The 24,149-nt window shown below is 42.4% G+C and overlaps 1 protein-coding gene across 1 annotated transcript in view; it reads left to right on the forward strand.

Moving 5' to 3' along the window:
- The window catches only part of SAXO1 (stabilizer of axonemal microtubules 1), a 28,751-nt gene extending 4,814 nt beyond the window's left edge, over window positions 1-23,937 (forward strand). The window contains 9 exon segments of the mRNA XM_066339568.1: window positions 16,601-16,667; window positions 16,669-16,763; window positions 21,579-21,647; window positions 22,282-22,472; window positions 23,208-23,362; window positions 23,365-23,648; window positions 23,650-23,685; window positions 23,687-23,885; window positions 23,887-23,937. Coding sequence (XP_066195665.1) covers window positions 16,601-16,667; window positions 16,669-16,763; window positions 21,579-21,647; window positions 22,282-22,472; window positions 23,208-23,362; window positions 23,365-23,648; window positions 23,650-23,685; window positions 23,687-23,885; window positions 23,887-23,937 — 1,147 coding nt within the window.
- The last annotated feature ends 212 nt before the right edge of the window (window positions 23,938-24,149 follow it).

The raw sequence follows: 24,149 nt of genomic DNA on the forward strand, positions 1-24,149 counted from the left end.
TTATATGCATTGCTCAAAAAGGTTTGATGAAGTGTCTGGAATAATATTTCCATAGTATCATGAGCAATGTGATACATAGAATTGGGACTGTTCAGTCTCAAGAAGAGTCAACTGAGAAGGGGCCTGTCTGAAGGGAGGATGTCAGTGAATGGATCCAGGCTCTGCTTGGTGGTGCTGAGCAATACCGCAAGAATCAATGGGCAGAAACAGATGCACAGTCAGTTCTACCTGAACATGAGGAGGAACTTCTTTACTGTGCAGTGACCGAGCACTGGAACTGATTGCCCAGAGAGGCTATGGAGTCTCCCTTGCTGGAGATACTCAAGACCTATCCAGATCTGATCCTGTGCAATGTGGTCTGTGATGACCCTGTCTCAGCAGGGAAGTTGGATCAGATGACCTGTTGTGGTTACTTCCAGCCTGACCCATTCTGTGATTGTGTCAAGTGCTACAATGTCTGGTAGTAGCATATCCAATAATCAATTTGTTTGATTGTGACGAAACAGAAATTGCTCTTAAGTTATATACAAGATAATACATAACTTTGCAGTCTGTGCTTTGTATGTTCTGTCTGTGCTGTGCATACGTCAGACTATTTTTATTGAAAAGTAAAGCTGAATGAGTATTTGAATGTCACTAATTCGCTGAGCATTGAAAAGTGCAAGTACAGTCCTGTCAGTGAATTTCTGCAAGTAATGAATCAGAGGGGTAAAAACTACAAAATTAGTGGTTTGAGCCCCAAACCAGCCACTGTGAACCAAATCAACTCTACCCCAGCCAAAACAGATTGAGGGAAGATGGGATGGATAGGGACTTAAAATATGAGTACTTAGATTACATTCAGACATAGAGTCTTTTAAAAACCCTGAATTACATTCATGACTTGGTAGTTCTGGTTCAGTTTTCTGTGTTGCATCATTTGGAAAAACTTTGGCAGAAATTACTCTGTTGGTAGTAATGGCAAAACGCTGTAGGAGAGCTCTGTCTTACCCCCTGCAGTGTTTCACTTCAGCTGGGTTAACTCCAGTGGGGCACCATTTGGAGGTAGCTCTTGTGTATGAGAATGCTCTCAGATCATCCTCCGTGGGGGTACCTACCTACACTTCAGTCTATGTGGAGCTGTTCAGCTGTGTCTGCTGGACTGTGCATGGGCTTACAGCTGGGGAATTCTGTGTGTAACTGGCAAAAAGCACAGCTGCAGAGAGTTTGAGTACCTTTTTGTCTCTACTGGACATTTTATCACTTCTAAACAAGATCTTTGGATGGTGTTCTTCTGTGGCACAAACACTGGCTTCTGATTCATTTATGTGTAGGCAGTCATCCCAATGTGTGAATCTAATCTGTAGTCAATCATTTATGTATTTCCAGCAGTCAGTCTCTTACAGCTGTATATATTTTACTAGTTTGCATGTAGAAATATCAGTCAGAGAAAGCTGCAGGAAAGTTTCTCATGTTAATTATAAAGTACTCCAGTAGCCAGAGACACAATAATTTCACTGGTGTTGGGACATTATTAATTGTTCAAAGAGTTGATTTACATGCTTTTTTTTTTAAAGGAATTCAGTAAGGACACAAGTAGAAAGAGTCATTGTTCCAAGAGGCTTTCAGACTAAAATCTAGTGAAGAATCCCATTAACCCATTTATTCATCCTGCTGAGATCCCTCTTAATGGCAACACACATAATGGATGTATCAACCACTTCTCCTAGTTTTGTATCATTTGCAAACTGCTGGAGGGTGCCATGTCTCCCATTATATATGTAATTTATAAAGATGTGTAATAGTTTTCACCCCATTTCCTAGTCACTGGGATCATAGCTTGTGGCGGCCCTCTGACTGGACTTTATGGCACCGATCACAACTCTTTGAGGTTCAGCAGCTCACAACATTATTTAATTTGCCTCATGTTCCATATATCTGGCCTGTATTTCCATCAGTTTGTTGATGAAGTTGTTGTGGGTGACAGTGTCAAAACCATACCAAGCTCAAGATATGCAATATCTACTGCTCTGTCCCTCATCCTACAGAAACTCTACCAACCCAGTCTTCTTGTAGGTTTTCAGTTTACCTTAAGCAAGATTTCCCCTTCATGCTAATCATTCCAAATGATCTCCAGCTGACTTGACAGCCAGTGTCTGGAATGGATTTTCCAGGAATTTTTTCTCAGCCATCTATAAGGACCAAAGTTGAAATCCTTGCCTTTCTTGAAGACAGGAGTGATGTTTACTTTCTCCCAGACTTAAGGAACCTCTCCTGGTTGTCACAACCTTTTAACAAAAGAGAGGATCACCTCAAAATCACATGGACCAACTCCTGTATTGCTTATGGGTACTCCACAGACACAAGCAAGCCATTTGTTCCTTGATGCAGTCTTTTCCATCAATCTCAGGGACATGCGATTGCTGAAAGCTAGTCATACCAGTAAAGACCAGGGCTGAGACTGAGAGTCAGAGGTCACACCTTCAGTCTTCAGTGTAGTTTCTGTGCTCAGGGAGCATGAACAGCCAGTTCTTGCAAATCAAAACTGTTGAGCTTGAAGAATGATAAAAGCCCTGGTGTGAGCCAAGAATGATTTCTTGAGGGTTGACCATCTGTGTTGGCTTTCATTTTAGGCAGATTTTCTGCAGTAGGAGGAACAAGCTGTGTGTTAATGCTGGTCATGCAGGTAGCTTTACTCACCATTTGTCTCTAAGTTCTCTCCCTGCTGCTTAGGAGGTTTTGATTTGGAAACCTGTATTAGTCATCAGTTAATATTTCTTGCAACCATTGTTTTTTCAGTTAGTGGGAGGTGCTAGTTGTTAGAAAATTCTTGCTTTATCCAGGACTTACTAGTTTAATGCACTGGCAGTAATTTTTTAACTTATTGCATAAGTAGGAGGGGTAATTTTTTTTTTTAATGTTAATTCAAAATAGAAAGTTTGAAAGTATTTACTGAATAGAAAAATAAAAACGTACTTGATTGTAATGCAAATGGATTAAGAAAGGGATGCTGAAGACACCTTGTCCTTCTGACAGTCCAGATTATTGCATGTATGGTAAAGGTCACTTAAAGGGGATTTATTAAAAGGTACCTTAATCCCTGTGAGATCAGTAGCCTTCTTGTTTCTCTCTAAGTAATTACTCCACAAGTAATATCACATTATCTTCTTAGGATAAAAGTCCAAGATAATGGGAACACAAATATTTCTACTGCTTATAGTTGGATATACTGTACTAGATACTCGAAACTAAATAGTTTATCAGAGCTGACATCAAGAAATCTGGCATGGCAAGGTGTTGCATGTCAAGCCCTTTTGTGGGTTTCTAGCTCTGGCTGGCTGCTGGCCCGAAAGGGCTCTGTAAGTCCTGGCCATTGTTCAGTGATGGCCTTTCACTTGACAGTTCTTCAAAAGCATATTTTGGAAGAAAAATCAAAGCAGGTAGAACTATTGCTTTAAGAAGTTTGAATTGTTACATATTGCATTTCAGCTCAAGAAAAAATTTTGTTCTGTTCCTAGAATTAATTTTTCTGGCTATAAACTTCAGTTAAATGTGAACGCACCTTTTCTGTGACAGAAAGAGCAAAAGTGGAGAAAGGACTGGAGCTGATATTGGATGGTGCAGAAAGAACTCTTGTTTTCAGTGAAAACCTATGTAAATAATGATAAAATATGTGGAATTCAGCAGCATTTGAAAATGTTTTATGCTATCTTTAATGAAAAATAAGCTACATTAGCCAGAGAAAAAAAGATGGATTTTACCCTCTACCCATAAATTAATCTTTGACATTTTGACTATATTAAACATATACTATGGCAGAGTTAGATACACTTATGACTATTTTATTTTATAAATGCATTCAAATATTGCAGAATAAATTCACCATTGCAAACATATCCTGTTAAAGAATGTAAACACAGGAAAATGCAGGCCTTTTTCTAAGTGTAAAACAGTAAATCCAACCACTGTGATCCGTTGCACCATGGGTTGATGAAACTTACTGTCAAACCATCGTATTTCCCTGTGTGCTGAAGACTGAGTTACATTAACATATTCAGAATTGGTAGACATGTAAGAAGACGTAACCAGCATCAGGTCGCTTGCTCTTACCCAGACCCACTTGCCCACTAACAAACTACAGACTGAGTCCAAGATTCCACAGTCTAAGTGTTGCATTCTGTTGCCATTTATTACTACATGCTGATTCCTATTTCACATCTAAAACAGTGATGTGCCTGCAGTTGTCTTTAATGACCTATTTACAGGAAAACATGATTGCAGTTCCAAAAAAAACCACAAAAAAGGCAAAAGATCCAAATGCTTTTAAACTGTGGCTCTCAAGTGAGTCTTCATCTGTAGAAAATTTGAGGTTTATTGTACATTATATAAATGATTAGAAGACAATTCAAAATAAATATTATTTAGCCATTTTTCCAAAATCGAGTTGAAAGGCCACAATAAAATCAGACAACATTGATCAAATGCTGGGTGGGCAGAGTGACAGTAACAACGGTACCATCCAGCCTTGACCACACACACTGTGTCTCAGTGTATGGTTTTTATACAGTTTATTTATCCCTAGGCTAAGTCCATTGAGAGTCCCAATATTCATGTATCTATTTCCAAGTGAGATTTTGAAAGGGGTTCCCATAAGTATGAAAAGATGATTTGATAGTCTTCCCAGATTTCTCCTTTGGGGTGTTGATTTGATCATCCTCCAGCTCCCCACCAAAATTGATATCAGATGTTGAGCAGCTGTGAAATGGAGGCCCATCCTTCATGAATGGGCCATCTCCAGTCCAGCCCTGTCATTTCTGTTGCAAATGTTGTGGTTTCACAGCTTGCACAGTAGGCCTTGGAATCTCGGAGACGCCCTTGAGTAGCTTTTTAATAGACCAAACTTTTGATACAATATTATATACATGAATTTATCCATTGCATTTACCATATTGTGTAAATTGAATTATATCATACTCCATATTGACAGTGGGTCTAGACTGATCTGCTATCAGATCAGGCATCTTAATTTCAATATTTTTTGCTTCTAAAGCCTACACTTTGCACCTTTGATTCTGTATTATAAGGTCCAAGTATGGTTGTTCTGGGGTGACTTTATGATGCTGGTATCCCCGTCGTCTTTTTCTGCCGAGAGTGGGTCCTGTAGGTTTAAGCTAGGCCTGAAGAGAGAGGAAGGGGTGGGGGGAGTGGTGGAATTTCTCACCGTTTGTGTTCAAAATGGTTCAAAATGGAGATAAGGAGTCCAGTGCTCTTCAAGTTCTTGGCTTTTGCAGAGAGAGACAGGCAGTTTTTCTTTGCTTTTTTCCCTGGTTTTCCTTGTTAGCTATGGCAGGAAAGGTTTTCCCAGGACTGTGTCTTTTTTCTGGAACTGTTTAGGTTCTCTCTGGCGCAGAACCCTAGGACAATCGCCCAGGACCCCACCAAGCTGCTCTGTGGCCTGCATGATGGGTCTGAGCCCTGAGAGACTGAGCAAGCTGAGCCACACCCCACAAAAGCACCCTCTGAAATACAGAAGGACTTCCTGAATTTGCCATCTCTTCAGAGTAATGAGATTGTTTAATCTCATTTTTTAATCATTGTTTAATATGATTCATTTTTTCATGCTTGTGAGTACTTTGCTTGTTAAATAAACAGTTCTTTTCCACTTTTCTCCAAGGAGATTTTTCTCCTGAATTGGTTGGGGATGGACGGCTGGAATTTGCTATCTGGAGGAGACCCCTTAGGTTCCCTTGCAAATCTGTCCCAAATCAGGACAAGCTCATTAGGAATTATTACATATGAAAACCTAAAGTTTCATTATATGAGAACAGCCTTTCCAAGTATATTTACAAAAAAGTAATCACAGTGTCATTATCAAAATAGTCCTTTCAATATGCAAGATGTCATTCATTTGTGACATTTAGTTTGCTGAAGACATGCACTTGCATTGCCATTAAAGCCCATGATGAAACTTTCGTGTCTTATGACCAGCTTTGTGTAAGCCAAAAAGTAGGAATGAAGAATGTCAGACTTCAAATGTTCATGCTTAGTTTTGTTAAAAATATTTTTATGCACACTACTTAGCGTTAAAAGGCTTCACACTGGTGTACTTCCAGTAGGTTCTATTTCTTTTTAAAGAGGACAAGCACCTCTGTCTAGAAAGCTATCATGAAGTCATGCACCTGCAAGAAGTGCAGTAATGTAAGGATGCTTCAACAGGCCAAAGACACAGTGTATATTTTGCCAGATTTTTCTACAATTAATGCAAGCTCCCTAGTTTTATAATCAAATTGATCACTAAAAGCAAAATCGAGGTTTCCCAAATGATGGTTCTTCCTAGGGTTTTAATGCCACTTTTCCTTTCTCACACACTTCGGCCTTCCTCCTTAAGTCTGGATGCCCCTCTGAGCGCTTTCCATAGTCCCCTCCAATATGTTCATCTCCTTTTACTTTGTCTGTTGTCTTGAGTAAGAACAGATGGTGCTTTCAGTGTCTTTCAGCATGGTTTCTCCCCAGCCAGCTCCATCTATGCATATTTGCTCATTCTAGTTTCAGGAGTTCCCCTTCCCTGCTTACAGCCTGATACCTGCACATACCTGATTCCTACTGAGATTTTTCTGATGGGAAACTTGTGGGAACTGTGTTTTTAAAGTGAATGAACAAGGTATACCTTCTGAGATCCTAGTAGTCTGTCAAAAGGGCTGGAGGAGGTCCTAACTGGACTCAAAAATTAAGTGCTGTTGTGGTGCATCCCTGATTTCCTCTCCCATCCCATATAAATGGTTCAACCCTCAAGAATGTTCCCGCCACTCCTCCTGACCATTAAGTTAGCCCTGCCCATTCTTCCAGGTTCCTTGCTGTCAATCCCAAGTTGTCCCAACCCCTCACTTGTCAATTAAAGTTAGTTCTTTACCCCTGTTCTGGAAAGTTCTGTGTTCCTTGGTACCCAGTTGGCTCATCAGCTTTGTACCCTCCCATTTGTATCCCTCCATTGGCTGTAGCCTTTTGTACCACCCTTTCTGTTCACCGCCCACTGTGTTACCATTCGTTGCTGTGTTGTACCAGCCCTTGTTCCACCCCCTGTTTAAAAACCAATGTACCTCTGTGCCCACCGCTCTCTCTCCCTGACACCTTCAACCAGAATAAATCTCCTGTTGGAACCTCATACTGAGAGCCTCCCTCTACTCCTTTGCCCAGATCCTTGTTGTTGCCTTCTTTGCCTGGCTTGGGTTGCACACCCCAGAGTTCTGCAGCAGACACTTCCTGTGTCCCTGCAGTTCCCCACGCTCATTGTAGAGCTACCATCCCACAGTTAGCCGGAGCTCTGAAAGCCAGAAAGGGAGCTTACACTGGACTCACAAATTATTTAAGTGCTTACAGTCTGCATCTTCAAAGGAGAAAAATCCTAGAGAAAATTCCTTTGCAGTTTCTAGTGTTTCCAGAAACATCTTTGAGAATATCCATGTGGTTTGTTAACTACAAAGTGTTATCAACACTTAATATAAAGCATCGTGCCAGTCAGAGATATTATTCTACACTCTGGAGCTAGCCTAGGGATTTGATCAGAAATGCAGGTATACTGCACTAAGACATCAATGACTGTGTAAGACTTTCTGAATCTAAATTTCCAGAATAATTTGAATTTTTCTGCATAGGAAAGCAATGACTGTATGGAAAGCAATGGCAGAGATTAGACAAATGAAAATCAAACAATTAAAATTCCCATCAGCAGTGTATTTGGAAAGTTTTACAGATGTATGTAGGAATAAGAAAGAATACAAAACTGTATGACCACATTTACACAAGGGGCAGAGACCATGGCTTCACCTGCATAGTACAGTACAGCTGATACACCGGTTTTATATAAAAACTATTGGTAATTTCTGCTAAAGGCAGCTGTAATGGCAGAATTGAATAGGTTGGCTGCCAGGACAGAACCACACTACTCAATGACCTTCATTACCACGCAAGATAAATGTGGATACAAGGAACAGTTCAACAGGAAATATTAATTCTTCCTAATGTATAACTTAATTAATTTAATGTTTTTTCTTATCAAGAGGGGGTTTTATACCTTAAGAATATCTGTCCTTCAGAAGTAAAGTGTCTACCGCAGTGGGCAGTGATGGTCACTGCTGCAGCGTCCCCAGAGAAGCATTCTGGAAAGGACACCACCTTGGCTGCACAGGAACATCTGCAACCGCCTTAGTGATTTCAGCTCTTTTGTCAGTGGAGCTGTCAGGGCAATGCAGAGGAGACAAGGTCCTCGTCTGGGAGTTCCTTGGAGCCTTTCTTCTGCTTCCTCAGAGGGGTCCAGGGCCGAAGCATGGAAAAGTTCAGGGGAACACAGACTTTTACAGAGAAGCCAGGGAGTGGAGTTACATAACTTCACCAATAGGGGAAGGATTGAGAAAGGAACCCATCAGGGAAGGGATCAAAAATGGACAAGCCAGGTAAGGTAAAATCTAGGAAGTAGGGAAACAACCAATGCGGGATAACAGATTAACATATGAGTCTCAAAACGTCATGGAGGGTGACACACTTGGTCGCCACAAGAGAGAGAGCAGTCTCTTAGGGTTTCTCCCTCAGAGGAGCTACCACTACTCTGAAGCCTAATGACTGCTCTCTCTCCAAGGGAGAGTGTCTTTATTGCTAATTGGCCCACTGGCCTCCACAATTCCCCCTTCTTTATTAAGGAAAAAGACTTCCCCGATGGTTTTTTTTGGATAACGCAAAAAATACACACATGTATGAAAAATAGTAAGAATTTCTACTGAAACTGCAATGATTCTAAAGGAAAAGGAATCAACCCATCCTTTGTGTCCATGTTCAGATGAGTTTTCAGTTTGTTCACCGTCTCTTTCATTTTATGTTTCCTTTTCTTTATCTCTTGGTGGCTGGGTACATTTAGGAATAATAACTGCTTGGCTCCTGTTCTCTAGCAGGTCTGTGTGATTCTGCCAGGGAACAGTTAAGAGTATGAAATTGCAGATGGCACATTTATTTGTCTGGGCTATTTCTACTTTTATGATGTATTTGACTCCAGCCACGATCTGCTTTTTACCGCTGATAATGTGCACTGTTTGGCTGGAGTGCTTGTTGCTGGCTTTGTCAAGTTCTGTTATGGGAAACTGCAGCTCTCTCTTCAAGCCCTTCATCTTTTTCTGGATTGTCAATGGTCTGCAGAACGCTCGCTGGCTGTGAAGGAGGCTTGTTGCCTTGCATGGTGTGTGCAAAGAGAAGCAGGACCACTGCCAGCAACACCACTGCAGTCACCCTCTTGGCCACCATGGTTGAACCTTTTGCTAATTGTGTGGCTGGGATGGATGCTTCTGCCAAAAGAGTACATATAATTTGGGTGACTGAACCTTTAAAACATTTCTTTTCCCACCCTTCTCTTTCCCCCTTCTTTATTAAAAGAAGAGTGGAAGGGGTCAGATGAGAAGGCTGGGGAAGGAGTTAGGGAAAAACTGGGACAGAGGGGGGCTTCTGAGGGATTTTTAAACTGGGGTTAGCATGAAGCAGACTTGTATATAAACTGTATTCTGTCTGGTGCTGTGTCTCATCTGCAATCTGATGAAAGGACAGTTTGCTCCTATTGGTGGGTTGGTGCCATCTCTGTCTCCACACAGAGCTTCTTTGTTGTGGTGGAGGGTTTGTTGATGTATGAGAAATACTTTAATTATAAGGTGAAAAGGCTTCTCTCCTACGGATTTTTCCAGCAACATGTCAATACCTTTTAGGTTCTGTTACTCCATTGGTTCATTAAGTTGATGTAAGCTTATGTCACCTTGGTTCCAGCCCTGTTTCCCCAGAATGTTTTCCATTCCTTTAGCCCTCATTGGTTTCTGTATCTGTTGGGGGTTAGGTTTTGTTCCTTTTTACTCTAAAGAATTTTTTTCCCCATAAGTTACCAAGGAGACTAAATGTCGAATTTAAGACTATTTAACAAAACAAAGGGGTGGTCGAAGCTCAGAGGGGGGTGGGGGTTTGAGGCAGGTAACGTGCAGAGCTTCAGGTAGCCAGTCTGTCTGGTTTTCGGCGTTCAGGGGGAAAGTACACAGCTGGGTTGGTGCTCCTGCTGAAGGATTTCACTGCAGTCCAGTCTTGGGAAATCTGCCATCATCTGCTTTCCCTGGAATTCTGAGCTTCTCTGCTGCCCTGTGAGAGCTGGGCCAGCCCTGCCCTGCTGTCGTGGTTCCATCGGCACTGCTCGTCTGCTACAGCGTGACCCTGCATCCCTCTGCCCTGCTGGGACACCCTGCCCCTGCCTGCCAGGACACCCTGCCACTCCACAGCTACCGAGACTCTTTTTCCACTGTTCCAGCTTGGTGCTCTGAGGATCCTACAAAGGCACCGAGACCAAACTGCCCTGGGTTTTTGTGAAGCAAAGTCCTTGAAGTTCTTGGTACTGTTTTTGTTATCAATGCTGTAGTTGTTTTTCGTTGTTGTTGTTGTTGTTGTTTTGGTTGGGGTTTTTTTTATACATACCAGTAAAGGACTGTTATTTCTATTCCAAAATCTTTTACCTAAAAGCTTTTAACTAAAAAAATTATAATTGAAAAAAGGGTGGTGGTTTACATTCTCCATTCCAAGGGAAGCTCTAGTTTTCCCTGGCAAATACCTGTCTTCCCAAACCAAGACAGTATCCCTGCCTATCCACCCTGGCATCCTCTATTGGTTGTTACCCTTTACCCCGCCCCTGCACCCTCAGACCATTTGATCTGATGCTCTGCTCCACCTCCACTTCCCCTACACTTAAACCTATACCCTCCATTGCCCTTGGTCTTCTGTCCCTGGAACCCTTTGGTGTGACTCCAATAAACCCCACTGCAACCCCACAGAGAAGACCCTTCCCACCTCTCATTCACCAACTTCTACCCATTGTGTGACCGTGTGGGCAGTGTGATGGCTTGTGTGCCTGCCCAGGCGGCTTCGTGTAAGGAGACGCTTTTGGGAAGATTGCAGCATGTGCCATCCACACACACCCTCACAACAACTGTCATCTAACAGTTAATCCAAATTTGCATTCAATTCTCTAAGCTACATGGATTCATAGACCAACTTACAATCTTTCCATTATGTTTATATTGTCAGACTGCACTGGACTTTTCCATAGCAGCTTTCCGTGACAGTGAATTTGGAAGATTAAGCAATCACAAAGTTCATTCTTTAGGCACTGAGGAGCACTATACATCTACAGATACCTTTCTCTTTTGCTGAACTCTTGCCCAAAATTTCAGTAAAGACTGCATGCATGTAAATGTGTGAAAGCCTGCTCTCAACAGCTGCTTGTTAATTTGGAGGTGATTACTGAACCATCTATTCTAACATGTGGTGAATATATGTGTTGGTGAAAAAATTTGGCATCCAGACTTCAACCTGCTAATATGGCACAAAGAAAAAAGTTTCTGAGTGGCAAGAGAATTACAGTTCATCTTCTAAATGTTTCAGGTTAACATGCTTTTGTACTGTTATGACCACAAGGGTTTCAAACTTCTCTCAAGGGAGATCTTCCTTTTACTGTACACTCGCTATTTGTTTCAAATCCATTCACTGTATACTTCTCATATGCTCCTTTTTATCATATTAAATATTTTTATGTGATGTACTTCAATGTTTTGCACATGGATGATCTTATTCCCTTTGCAAGCATCTCATCTGTCATCTTTTCTTCCATAACTCAGCCAGTAGCCAGGCCTCTAACTCTATCTCCATAGCTTAGCAGAGAAGGTATTTACAAAAATGAAGACTCATCTTGAGTGATTTTCTTTGCAACCTAACTGTGGGCAATCAGTTCTTGTTATTAGAGCCTGCCCGAAGTCTTCACCACAGTTTTTGCATCCCTGTCTTGTTTTGCACAGCATCATCATGCCATCTGAACAACAGATTTCTATGTTGTTGTTTAGATCTGACAATTCACAGAAATTAGAGATGGTACAAGAAGTAGATTATGTGGTTAAGGAGATGTTGCTTTTCTCTGTGAGGATTCATTTTTGCAAGGGAGAGCTACATTCTCTTGAATGACAGTTCAGCCATTTATGGGCTCCAGTTTTTTCTCTCAAGCAGTAATACTATGGCATCCATGACCTCTATGAACAGTAATTATCAGTAGTAAGCCTCCTCTTCTCCAGTCTAAACAACCCCACCTCCCTGAGCGTCCTTATAGGACTCATGCTTCAGACTTTTCATCAGCTCCATCATCCTTTAGACACACTTCAGCAATTCAGTGTTTCTCCTGTAGTGAGTTAGAGGCCCAAAAGTGAATACACTGTGACCTCACCAGTGATCAGCACAGGGGAATGATCCCTTCCCTGGTCCTGCTGGCCTCACTATTCCTGACAGAGGCCAGGATGCTGTTGGCCTTCTTGGCTGCCTAGCTGGCTCATGTTCAGCCAATGTTGACCAGCATTCTCCAGTTCTTTGGTGCCTTGGGCACCTTTCCAGCCACACCACTGCCAGCCTGCAGCATTGCCTGTGGCTGTTCTAACATGTCAGGCTCCCAGAGGGCAGTCCTGCATTGCCTGCTCTGAGGGAGCTGATGGGCTGATGGGTGCTCATGGGCTGAATTACAGCAAAATAACACCATGTGATTAATTAAAAAGTTTTACTTATGGTAGGAAAGATTTAAATATTATGGTAGGTTGAAAGGTCTGTGGCAGCAATGATTTAAACTTTTCTGGACAGCCACAGATTATACTTTTCTAAACAGCATGTGACAATAGTGATCTTAGAGCAGCCTGCAGCAACAGTGGTTCAAACTTTTAAGCAGAGGAAGAAAGGAAGAAGGAGACATAGGAAAATAGAGGTAGAGGTAGAGAAAAAAGATCTGTGTCACCACCCAGTGCTCGAGTACTGCTTCTGGTCTCTTTTTCCCTTGATGGCAGGTGCACAGATGATAGGTGCATACCCTTGCCTATCTGTCGTTCTATTTATAGACTAGTACTTGCATGTGCATTTTATTATTCTAGAACTTTTCAGAAGGGTGTTGGATTGTCACATGGTTTCAAATTTGTTTTTAAAAATAGTTACCCAAGGTAAGGAAGCTGGTTCCAGAGAAGCACTATGCTGCCTCTGCAAGACCCTCTTTTCTAACCGCATTTTATATACTTGGCATGGTAACATTCTTTTTCTCTTCTGTCAAATGTTTGAGACGTTAGCTCTTTCAGGTTTACATTAACTCTTTCAGTATTTCAGTCCCTCACTCCTGTCCTGAAGGGCAGGACCTGGCACTTGGCCTTGTTGAACCTCATGCCACTGGCCTCAGGCCATAGATCCAGCCTGTCCAGATCCCTCTGCAGAGCCTTCTGACCCACTGGCAGATCAACAGTCCTGCCCAGCTTAGTGTCATCTGCAAACTGAGTAAGGGTGTGCTCAATTCCCTCATTGACATAACTGATAAAGATACTAAACAGGGCTGACCCCAATACTGAGCCCTGAGGAGCACCACTGGTGACTTGGCCCCAGATGGATCTAACTTCATTCACCAACACTCTTGAGACCCAGGCATCCAGGCAGTTCTTTACCTAGTAAAGAAAGCACCTGTCCAAGTCAGGAGCATCCAGTTTCTCAGGAGAAGGCTTTGGGAGGTGGTGTCAATTGGATACGATTGGAAACTGGCCAATGTGATACCCATTCACAAAAAAGGGTGGGAAGGAAGATCCTAGTAATTATACGCCAGTTGGCCTGAGCTCAGTACCTGGTAAGGTAATGGAGCAGTTTATACTGAGTGTCATCACGCAGCACCTACAGGATGGCCAGGGAATCAGACCCAGCCAGCATGGGTTTAGCAGGGGTGGGTCATGTTTGACCAGCCAGGTCTCCTTTTATGACCGGTGACCCACCTGGTAGATGCAGGAAGGGCTGTGGATGTTGTGTACCTGGTCTTCAGCAAGGCCTTTGACACTGTCTCCCACAGCACACTCCTGGAAAAGCTGGGAGCCTAAGGCTTGGACAGGGGCACTCTTTGCTGGGTTAGGAACTGGCTGGATGGCTGAGCCCAGACAGTGGTGGGGAATGGTGCTGCATCCAGCTGGGGACAGTCACCACTGGTGTCCCTCAGGGGTCTGTGCTGGGGCCAGTTCTGTTCAATACCTTTATTGATGACATGGATGAGGGTATTGAGTCTTTCATTAGTACATTTCCAGATGACACTGAGCTGTGAGTGTGTGTTGATCTGGAAGGGAGAAGGGCTTTGCAGAGAGATCTGGAATAGTTGGATGGATGGGCAGAGTCTAATAAGATGAAGTTTAATGAGTCCAAGTGTCGAGTCCTGCACTTTGGCCACAATAACCCCCTGCAGTGTTATAGGCTGGGCACAGTGTGGCTGGACAGTGCCCAGCTGGAAAGGGACCTGGGGGTTCTGGTGACAGCAGCTGAACAGGAGCCAGCAGTGTGCCCTGGTGGCCAAGAGGGCCAATGGCATCCTGGCCTGGATCAGGAATGGTGTGGGCAGCAGGAGCAGGGAGTTCATTCATCCTCTGTACTGGGCCCTGGTGAGGCCACACCTCGAGTGCTGTGTCCAGCTCTGGCCCCTCAGTTCAGGAAGGAGGTTGAGATGCTTGAGCGCATCCAGAGGAGGATGATGAGGTGCTGGGAACACAAATCCTGCTGTGAGGAACGGCCGAGGGAGCTGGGGATGTTTAGCCTGGAGAAAAGGAGACTTGGGTGACTTTATCAGTGTCTACAACCTCTTGAAAGGTGGCTGTAGTCAGGTGGAGGTTGGTCTCTTTCTCCAGGCAGCAGCTGACAGAATGAGAGGACAGTCTCAGGCTGCATCAAGGGAGATATAGGTTGGATATTTGGAAGAAGTTTTTCACTGAAAGTGATTAAATACTGGAATAATCTGCCTGGGGAGGTGGTGGAGTCACGTCCCTGGATGTGTTTAAAAAAGACTGGATGTGGCACTCGGTGCCATGATTTGTTGAGGTGTTCAGGCTGGGTTGGACTCGATGATCTTGAAGGTGTCTTCCAACCTACACATTCTGTGATTCCGTGATTCTGTCAAAGGCTTTACAAAAGTCCAGGTAGACACATCTGCAGCCTTTCCTTCATCGACTATCAGGTCACCTTGTCATACAAAACAATCAGGTTCGTTGAGCAGGATCTGGGACCTGCATTTCACAAATCTGGGCTGACTAGGCTTTATCCTCCCGTTGTCTCCCACTTGCCTTGTAATGATACTTCATGACCTCCTCTGACACTGGAGTCAGGCTAACAAGCCTATAGTTCCTCATATCTTCCTTCCAGCCGTATAGGTGAGGGTAATATTTGCTAACCTCCAGTCTTTTGTGACTTCCTTGGTTAGCCAGGAAGTTAACTCTACCTACTTCTTCCCATTCTTATACTTATTGCCAGAAAACACTTCATCACTCTGGTAAAGTATTGCCTACCTGTGATCTGTTACTTGGTTCTGGTAAATGTTGACTCTTTCAAACATGGAATTATGCAGTGACTGGCTTGGAAAAGACTCTCCCCATTACTGGGTTCTCCCTGCTGCTGAGGATGCTGAATGTCTGTTTTGTTCCAGCTTGTCTTTTTTTTTGACCCTTCTTAAAAAATACATTGGCTTTAGATTGCTGAAAACAGTATGCCAAGGGGCTGGAACATGTGTGACATCTACATAAGCACCCCTTGATGTTCTTTGTTGTTTTTTACTTATGCATTTCTGTTTTAACCACTGTACCTAATATTTTGCCATGTAAATTCTCTTTTCTTCTACTTTACACAGAATTTTGAGAACCTTGTATATTTTGCTAAAATGTATCACTAATACAGTATATTCAGAGACTCTTCCTCTTGCCCATTCAGCATCACTCCAGAAGCAAAGTGCAATATTAATATTAGAATAGCTCCTATACTAACTGTTTCTCCTGGCTAGCTGCCAATGGTCTAAAAAGATCTGCACACCAGTGGAGAAGTACTTCAGATGTAAGAAAATGAATTTGCTTGTGCCAGGCAGCAAACTCTCTGCCCTGCACTAAAGGAGTTGGGCAGTGAAATAGGTTCAGGATGTTGAATGTTGGATGGTAGAATTTTCTTTTCTCGATCTTGTGGTTCTGCAAGGTTGTCCTAGAGTTAAGTAACACTACGCCAGTATCTTAAGTAGCTCTTTTAAAACAATAGCTGAGAAAAAGCTCACTATCTGGCTGTGGTGATGTTTCTTTGCCCAGCTGGTATTTCGCTGTAAAACTGCTCTGATGTTGCCTTCCCAACTTGGGCTGAACTGATGTCCAGCGTGTTGTCTGGGAAGGCTGTTGTTGCCTCTCTCCTGTTCTTTCTACAGACAGCCTGCTATAATTAGTGCCCTTTAAAAGGGGTTATGTCTTCTGGTGTAATTTCACTGTAAAATAGAGATAGCTCTATGTAAAGCCATTACCCTTGCTGGGTGGAAAGAGGGGGAAACCTGGCCTGGCTGGCTCTATCAAGAGATGCCTCTGTTCCTGTTGCAGCGTCCATGTTTTCAAATGCAAAAGGCTTGTGCGTTTCACCGACTGCTTGTATAATATCCAAAGTTTCTTAGCTGGTGAGGATAAGGTGAAGTATTAATTTCTTTGTGCGCCCAGAAAAAGGAGCCTGTTTTTTTCTGGAACAAAAAAAGGAATAATGAAATTATTATTCAAAGGAGAGATTACGTAGCTCATGAAGTGTTGTCACAGAAACCTAAACCATCTGAAAAGCATGTCAAAGAGACATGAGATTATGGATTTGGCCTCCACTTACAGACATGATTGTAACTCCTATACTATGTCTCAAGTATCTCCATGCCTCTCCTGGAGGATGAGGAGGCATATCCTCAGGACCAAATGGATATAGGAAGGCACTTAAAAAGGTAAGCTGCCCTTCCAGCTTTGTTCAGAACTTCACAAGCAACTTTTTTTTAAAAGAAAGATCAAAAAGCATGCAGTTTTTATACCTTCTGTGTGTGTATGCTAACAAGCTGTGCAGGAACTATGCAGCAGAAATAGGTAGTTGGTAATACAGCACTATGTTAATGGTAGCATTGACATCTCTCTGAATTCACCTCCTTTCCATATCTAACAGGCCTACAGAAATCCAAGGCAGAAGCAAGGCCATGGGAATTCCTGTATGTTGATCCAACAGCAGCATCTTTAGGGGGTACTGAACATATTCCTGGTATACTGCATTGCTGATCCATACATTCAGTGGATGAGACACATCAAAATATACATAATTTCCTAGATCTGTGTGGTTCATGAAGTGTAAGACCCTTTCTGTGTTTGCTGCAGCTTTTCTGTGAATGTACAAGAGATGTATACAGGAAATATAGCGACACAATGCACTCCGTCTCTACTGCTTGTAAAACAGGTGAACTGTGCACCTAACTATGCCCTTGTTTCTCAGTTGCACTAACTTGGTGGCTTGTCTTTTGTGGGAGCTTTTTTCCCCTCTTCAGCAACACAAATGGTCTTCTCCATTCACTGGGAGAAAACTTTGAGTTACAGAGTTACAACAATCCTATCAGTTTTGGTAGTAAGTCATAGATGAGAGTCAGAGGATTTTACCTCCCTTCTGTTCACCTTTCAGCTAGCTAACATGGGTATGCAGACAGATAGATAGATTTTGGGTGTTTCTGTATTTTATTTTATTATGCTGTGCAAATACAATAGCTTATGACTGGTGCTTATTATTACAGATTTGTCCCAATGTACATGTATCCCAGCTGGTGGATGGGGTCCGCCGCTTGGGACCCAGAAAGCCACAGCCACCACAAAAGATGTCTCGCTAGAAACAGCTCCTTGGGGGGTCAGGGCGCTCCTCAGCTGGCAGAGGGGCTTCTCAGCATGGGGCAGAGCAGTGATTTTTCAGCTCAGTGATTTCAGCTTTCAGTGATTTCAGCTCAGTGCTCTTAGCTCATGCCCTTGTGAGTTAGCCCCTCTTTTAGCTGGCTGTGGTGAGAGAGAGAGAGGTCTCGTATGGAATTTCCGCAGGTGGTACTTTATTGAGAGGGTACCAGCGAAGGGGATCCAGGGACGAGAAACCTCTGCCGACCAGAGGAAACCCAGGGGTTTTTATGGGACACCAGGGTGGGAGGAAAAGGGTACAGAACCAATCAATTGTAACAGATGTACATAAAATCCCGAGGGGGCTTGTGGGTCTCCGGACAGGTCGCCGTGGCTAGGAGGTTTGTCTTTGTCTTAGGGGCTCTGGGTGAAGTTGTGAAATTCTTCCTTGACTCCTCAGCTTGGCTCCCTCCAGGGCAGAGCAGCTGGGGCTCCGCCCACCCCCACATACATGGACAATATTTTTCTTGGAAATCAAAATAATAAAAGAAGTTGGGGAATAAAAAGTATGTGAATGTATCATTAAAATTACCTGGCTGAAATTATTGAAATTTATACTTTATTTTAACTACTGCTTGTTTGCAGCTACCTGTTTGAAACAGCATAAGCTGCAGCTTGTAAAACACACAGGAAATGTCCATTTAGAATGATTTGAGTTGTGAAGACTATGACTCACAGCTGCAAAATATCCTTATCTACACACTGTTGAACACTTTATTTTGCATAGGCAATGTCACCAAATGGTATTCATTGGAATAGTTTTGTGAAACCAATAAAAAAGGCTGCTATGTGCAAGTGGAGGATCTGTCCTTCTGTGTTTAGATGTCCTTAACGTCTCCATATCTGAAACATATGTATATTTTTGCCTTTTTTCAGTGTTTAGGTCAGCACCTTAAGTGTAACTCCAGAGCTCTAATAAAAGATATCACAGCCGCATTTGGTTATAATTTACAGTACTTTTCCAAACACTGCAAGTGGAAATCTTTGTCCAAGCCCCCTTAAAGATCGTGTTGTATATTGAATGAATTCTCTTAAAGGCCCAGGTTCGACAGAAAATGCAAGTTTTCATTGTGCTATTCTCTAAGCATTAGTAGGTTTTAGTGATACCTACTTCCATGGTTTAATCCCACACAGCAGCCAAGCCCATGCAACTACTTGCTCACTTCCCCATCAGCAGGATCACGGAGAGAATCAGACGGGTAAAAGCTGGAAAACTCATGGGTTGTGATAAAGACAGTTTAACAGGGAAAGCAAAAGCTGTGTACACAAGCAAAGCAAAACAAGGAACTAATTTACTGCTTCTCATGGTTTTTAGTGCAGGAAACACATAATCACGGAATGATTATAAGCGGTGCTTTATTGAGGAGCTCTGGGAGTCAGGGTACAGACCCAAATCCAACTCCGACAAGGACTTGAAAAAGATACTCTTTTATACCCCCTTCGTTATACAACTCTATGTTAATTATTAGCCCTCATTGTTCTATTGTATACAACCAAGCATGAATTTTGATAAATATCTTTCCTTGTGATTCTCATGATTCTGGTTTAAGATAATCATATTCAGCTACCAACAAATGCTACAATTATGTCATCCATCATATGATGATTAGGTACAGTTCCCCCCAACTAGTAGAGAACAGCTTTATTTCCAAGGCCTATGTATCTAAGTACAAATCATTCTCATCCCCCCTTCTCCCCTGATTACCTAGGCAAAGTTATACTTGATTTGGTTAAAACAATGGCATGAAAATAACATCCTGGTTGCAGTGAAGCTGATGTTCTGTTCCCCAGTTTTGTGGCCTCAAAAATAATTTTTAATTTTAACCCTATACTATCATGGTCAGGCAGATGTTCAGCCATATCCAGGAGAGCAGAGCTCCATCACAGGTGGCAGTGACTTGGGAAGACAAACACCATCACTCCAAATGTCTGTCCACAGTCTCCTTTTCCCCCACTTTACCTACTGAGCATGATGCCATATCATCTGGAATGTGTCTTTGGATAGTTTGGGTCACCTCTCCTGGCTGTGTCTCCTCTCAACCTCCAAGCACTCCCAACTCCATCCTCAGCAGTATGGAGTACAAAAAGCAGAAAAAGCCTTGCCTGTGTGTAAACTCTGCCCAGCAACAACAAAAACATCTCTGTATTACCAACTCCTGTGTTCGGTACAAATTCAATAGACAGCACTGTACCAGGCACTGTGAAGAAAGTTAACTCCACTTCAGCCAAAACCAGCATACCTACCCAAGTATGAAATTTTGGAACATTGTATTCAATTAATTATCACAACTGAAATACTGGAACAGCATCTAAAATAGTGCTGCTTTGTATTAAGTTACCTCTAACTAAAGTATTGTCATATTCTTTTCCACTAAACACATCATATACCAAACAACACTCTTGGGATAAGTTGATGCTATTGCTTACCACAGTTCATGTCAGATGACTTTGCAACTTAAAGTTTCAAAATTCTCATCTTCTCCAGGCTATACACATAGCTGTTTCTGCCTGTCTCCAGATATCTAATTTTAATTTAGACTTGCTTGGTTATAGGGAGTTGAGCTAACCCTCTAACAACATATGGTTCATATCCTGCATTCATTCCTGCACCCTCTAATGTTTTCAAGATTGTGCTGCACGGGAAACTATTAATATCTATGGTTAAGAATTAGAGTTACAATAAAACTGTAACATATTTTGAAGGAATAGTAGCACTGCTGCCTTACACTAAGTAAAATAAATTCATAACACCTATGAGGTCTCCAAACATGTAGAACTTTTACATTATAAAGACTGAAGACAGAGGGACTTGCTTATCATATTTTGAATATTTTGCAAGAGCTGTGGCTACATCCTAAATGCACAGAGTGTTCTCCAACAACATGATGTGAGGACCTGAAAAGTTTTTTGGTAACTCTTGATTGGCAGTTGAAATGTGAGATATCTGAACAAACTTCTTCTTAGAGGTGATCTGAATCTCATTAGCTTCCCACTTTTAAACATTTTTTGCATGCATTTCCTGTAAAAACACATCTGTATATGTTTCTGGTTCACTGTATTGGACTGTTTCTCCAGGAAAATTATATACTCTAGGCATGGGTACAGGGTCAGCATCTCACCAGTTTGGTGGTGCCTGGTCATCTCCTACATCTCAAGGGAAACAGGCATGCCAAATTCTGATTGGACTGAAGAGTTCAAAGATCCTAATAGTCTAATTGCATCATTTACTCTATAGTACTTTGACATCTAGGCTTCCTTCCTGTGCAGCCAGCTGGAAGCTTTTTTTGGCTCATGACTGTTATTGTGGTTTGAAAGGAAGGAAAATTAAAAAAAGAAAACAAAAATCTCCCCTTGGGTTAGTTCCAAGACTATTTAATTTCCTATTATTTCAACTTCCTACCAGTAACCATAATGGTCTCTAGGGAAAGTTGCGCAAAATTACTAGTAAGGGGAAAAAACTATGGTCTTCTGGCCACAGTACTGGTAAGAGAGCTGGACAGATTTGCAATAGATTCCTAGTGTGACAGCACAAATCTTTTTAGATCACAAAGCCTCATTTATTTCCCTGATATCCTGTCAAGAAAGGAACATATGCATGTCCCTAAAATACCACCTAAAATGTTTTCTTAGTCATAAATTTGGTTAGCAAGATTTTTGGAATATGGACATTTTCTGCAATACAATTCAGTGTTTCATATTAGTGCAGACTTGTTCTGCAAATTCCAGCACAGTTTTTCTGATAAGAAAGAATTGGGACAAAGTTGGAAGTTCTTTCTCAGTTTCTCTTTCTTCTGACAGCAGGAGCACCAGGGAGATCAAAGCCAAGGGCCAAGGAGATGCCACACAGCACAGTTTGCTAAGACCAAGGTGAGCTGCAAGCCTCTGAACTGTGCAGCTGAGGATTTGGGTCAGCCATCAGGCCAAGTGAAAAAGTAGAAAGAGGAAGGGTAGCACTGCAGCTTAGCCTTTAGAATGGAATGGTGGACATCTGGTTCTCGTTGTTCTGGAGATGCTGTGTGAGACATCTGACCAGCCTTCTGCAGACACAGGCATACTCTGTGCTCAGAGCCAGACACAACCCAACAGCAGAAAGGTGTCTGAAGTAGGTTGAAGGCACTGCCTTGATGCTATGCCTCCATGATTCCTGGTTTACTGAGCATGAGGATGGAACTCACTCAGTTACTTGCAGAAAATGTCTCTGTGAGACTGAGCATACTATTTAATCTTCCCTCATGGTATTTCACCATCTCTGTAGGTATGAGTGGGTTCAACCTTTTGTGGAGATGCAGATAATTTCTGGGGTTTAACACACTAGTGTATAATGTATTCTAAAGCTGCTGTTTGAATAAGATTTGTGGACCATTACATCATAGACAAATATTTATTGATGTAGAAAATGTAATAATCATAATATGATGATATAAGGCTAAACTTGTCAAAGCATTTCAGTTGAGCATTTCAATATGATTCCTCCTTCATTTCAGATGGCTGTGTGTTACAGAAAGACAGAATGGATCAGACCAAACAATAGATCTGGCCCATCAAAAGAGAAATTTGACCACAGAACCATTGTCCAGAATGACTGTTCCTACAGGGAACTTGTTGCCACTCAAAGCTGCAAACCTCGGAATCTGGTCCAGAAAAGCAAGGCTCCCTTTGAGTGGATAAGCAATTACAGAGTGAATTATAGATGGGCAGAGTCCAATAAAATGGAGTTTAAACAGTTGAAGTGCTGAGTCCTGCACTTTGGCCACAATAACTCCCTGCAATATTCTAGGCTGGGGATGGAGTGGTTGGACAGTGCCCAGGCAGAAAGGGACCTGGGGGTTGCCAGGTGGGCACATCCTGGCCTGGATCAGGAATGGTGTGGGCAGCAGGAGCAGGGAGTTCATTCATCCTCTGTACTGGGCCCTGGTGAGGCCACACCTCGAGTGCTGTGTCCAGCTCTGGCCCCTCAGTTCAGGAAGGAGGTTGAGATGCTTGAGCGCATCCAGAGGAGGATGATGAGGTGCTGGGAACACAAATCCTGCTGTGAGGAACGGCCGAGGGAGCTGGGGGTGTTTAGCCTGGAGAAAAGGAGACTCAGAGGTGACCTTATCACTCTCTACAACCTCCTCCAAGGCGGCTGTAGCCAGGTGGAGGTTGGTCTCTTTCTCCAGGCAGAAACTGACAGAATGAGAGGACACAGTCTTAAGCTGCACCAAGGGAAATTTAGGCTGAATATTAGGAGAAAGATTTTATGGACGGAGTGATTAAGAACTGGAATAATCTGCCTGGGGAGGTGGTGGAGTCACCATCCCTGGATGTGTTCAAAAAAGACTGAACATGGCACTTGGTGCCATGGTTTAGTTGAGGTGTTAGGGCATGGGTTGGACTTGATGATCTTGAAGGTCTTGTCCAACATAGCGATTCTGTGATTCTGTGATGTGCCGCCTCTGGTGAAACATTATGTCCACAAAATACAGAAATACAAGGTCAGTTATGTTTCATTTGATGGCCTCACTATACACAAATTTTCTTATCAGGAGTAGGCTGGTCAGCCAACCAAGCTTCCAAAACCATACTAGACAATGCTAGTCCCTGTCATCTTTTCTCCAGTACAACTGAATTTCAGGAAGAACACAAAGCTTGACTACAGCCTCCTGTATTCACCAGAAAACCTGCTGTGTATCTTTCTCCTCTGGAAAAAATGGACTTGCACACCACTACTTGGATGCACTGGAAGCACCCAAATCATTGGAAGCACTCAAATCATTGGAAGCACTGAAATGAAATCCCAGTCAAGATGTATCAATCTTTGGCCCAGCTTAATAAAATTACTGAACCATTTAATAGCTCTTCTATAATGAAGGAAAACTACAAGCCTTGGCTGTGGAAGATTAAAACTTATCACTCATGCTCCAGATTTTCCCAGCAAAACATATAGATTCCTTGACTACGTTTTGGACCTCTCATGGGCGTCATTCACTCACAGTTATGTAAACCTATAAACCTCTCTGGTCAGGCCTAGAGCATCTCCTAGATGCTAAAACAACTTACACTGCCAGTTACACACCAAAGGGCATTGCTAGATGCCTGGCTCCTTACAAAGACCCACCCCAGTTTGATCTTTGAGAAAACTGATGCTGACAGCTTAATTTTGTTTGTAACGTTTTAAACCAGTTGCTGGTTTCATATTTGGAGAATTCATCAAATAAACTTAATTCCCTGGCACTGACTTTTTCTGGTTAATTTGAGAACATTAAATGTCCAGGGAACATAAAGTCCAGGGAAAACACATTGATTTTTGTTTCTCTGTATTTTTAAATTTTTTTTCCCATCCAACTCTTGTGTGTTAATTGAGAGATGTCCTCCTCCTGAGACAGTAAT

The sequence above is a fragment of the Sylvia atricapilla genome, chromosome Z, assembly GCF_009819655.1.
Source record: "Sylvia atricapilla isolate bSylAtr1 chromosome Z, bSylAtr1.pri, whole genome shotgun sequence".
Classification (NCBI taxonomy): Eukaryota; Metazoa; Chordata; class Aves; order Passeriformes; family Sylviidae; genus Sylvia; species Sylvia atricapilla.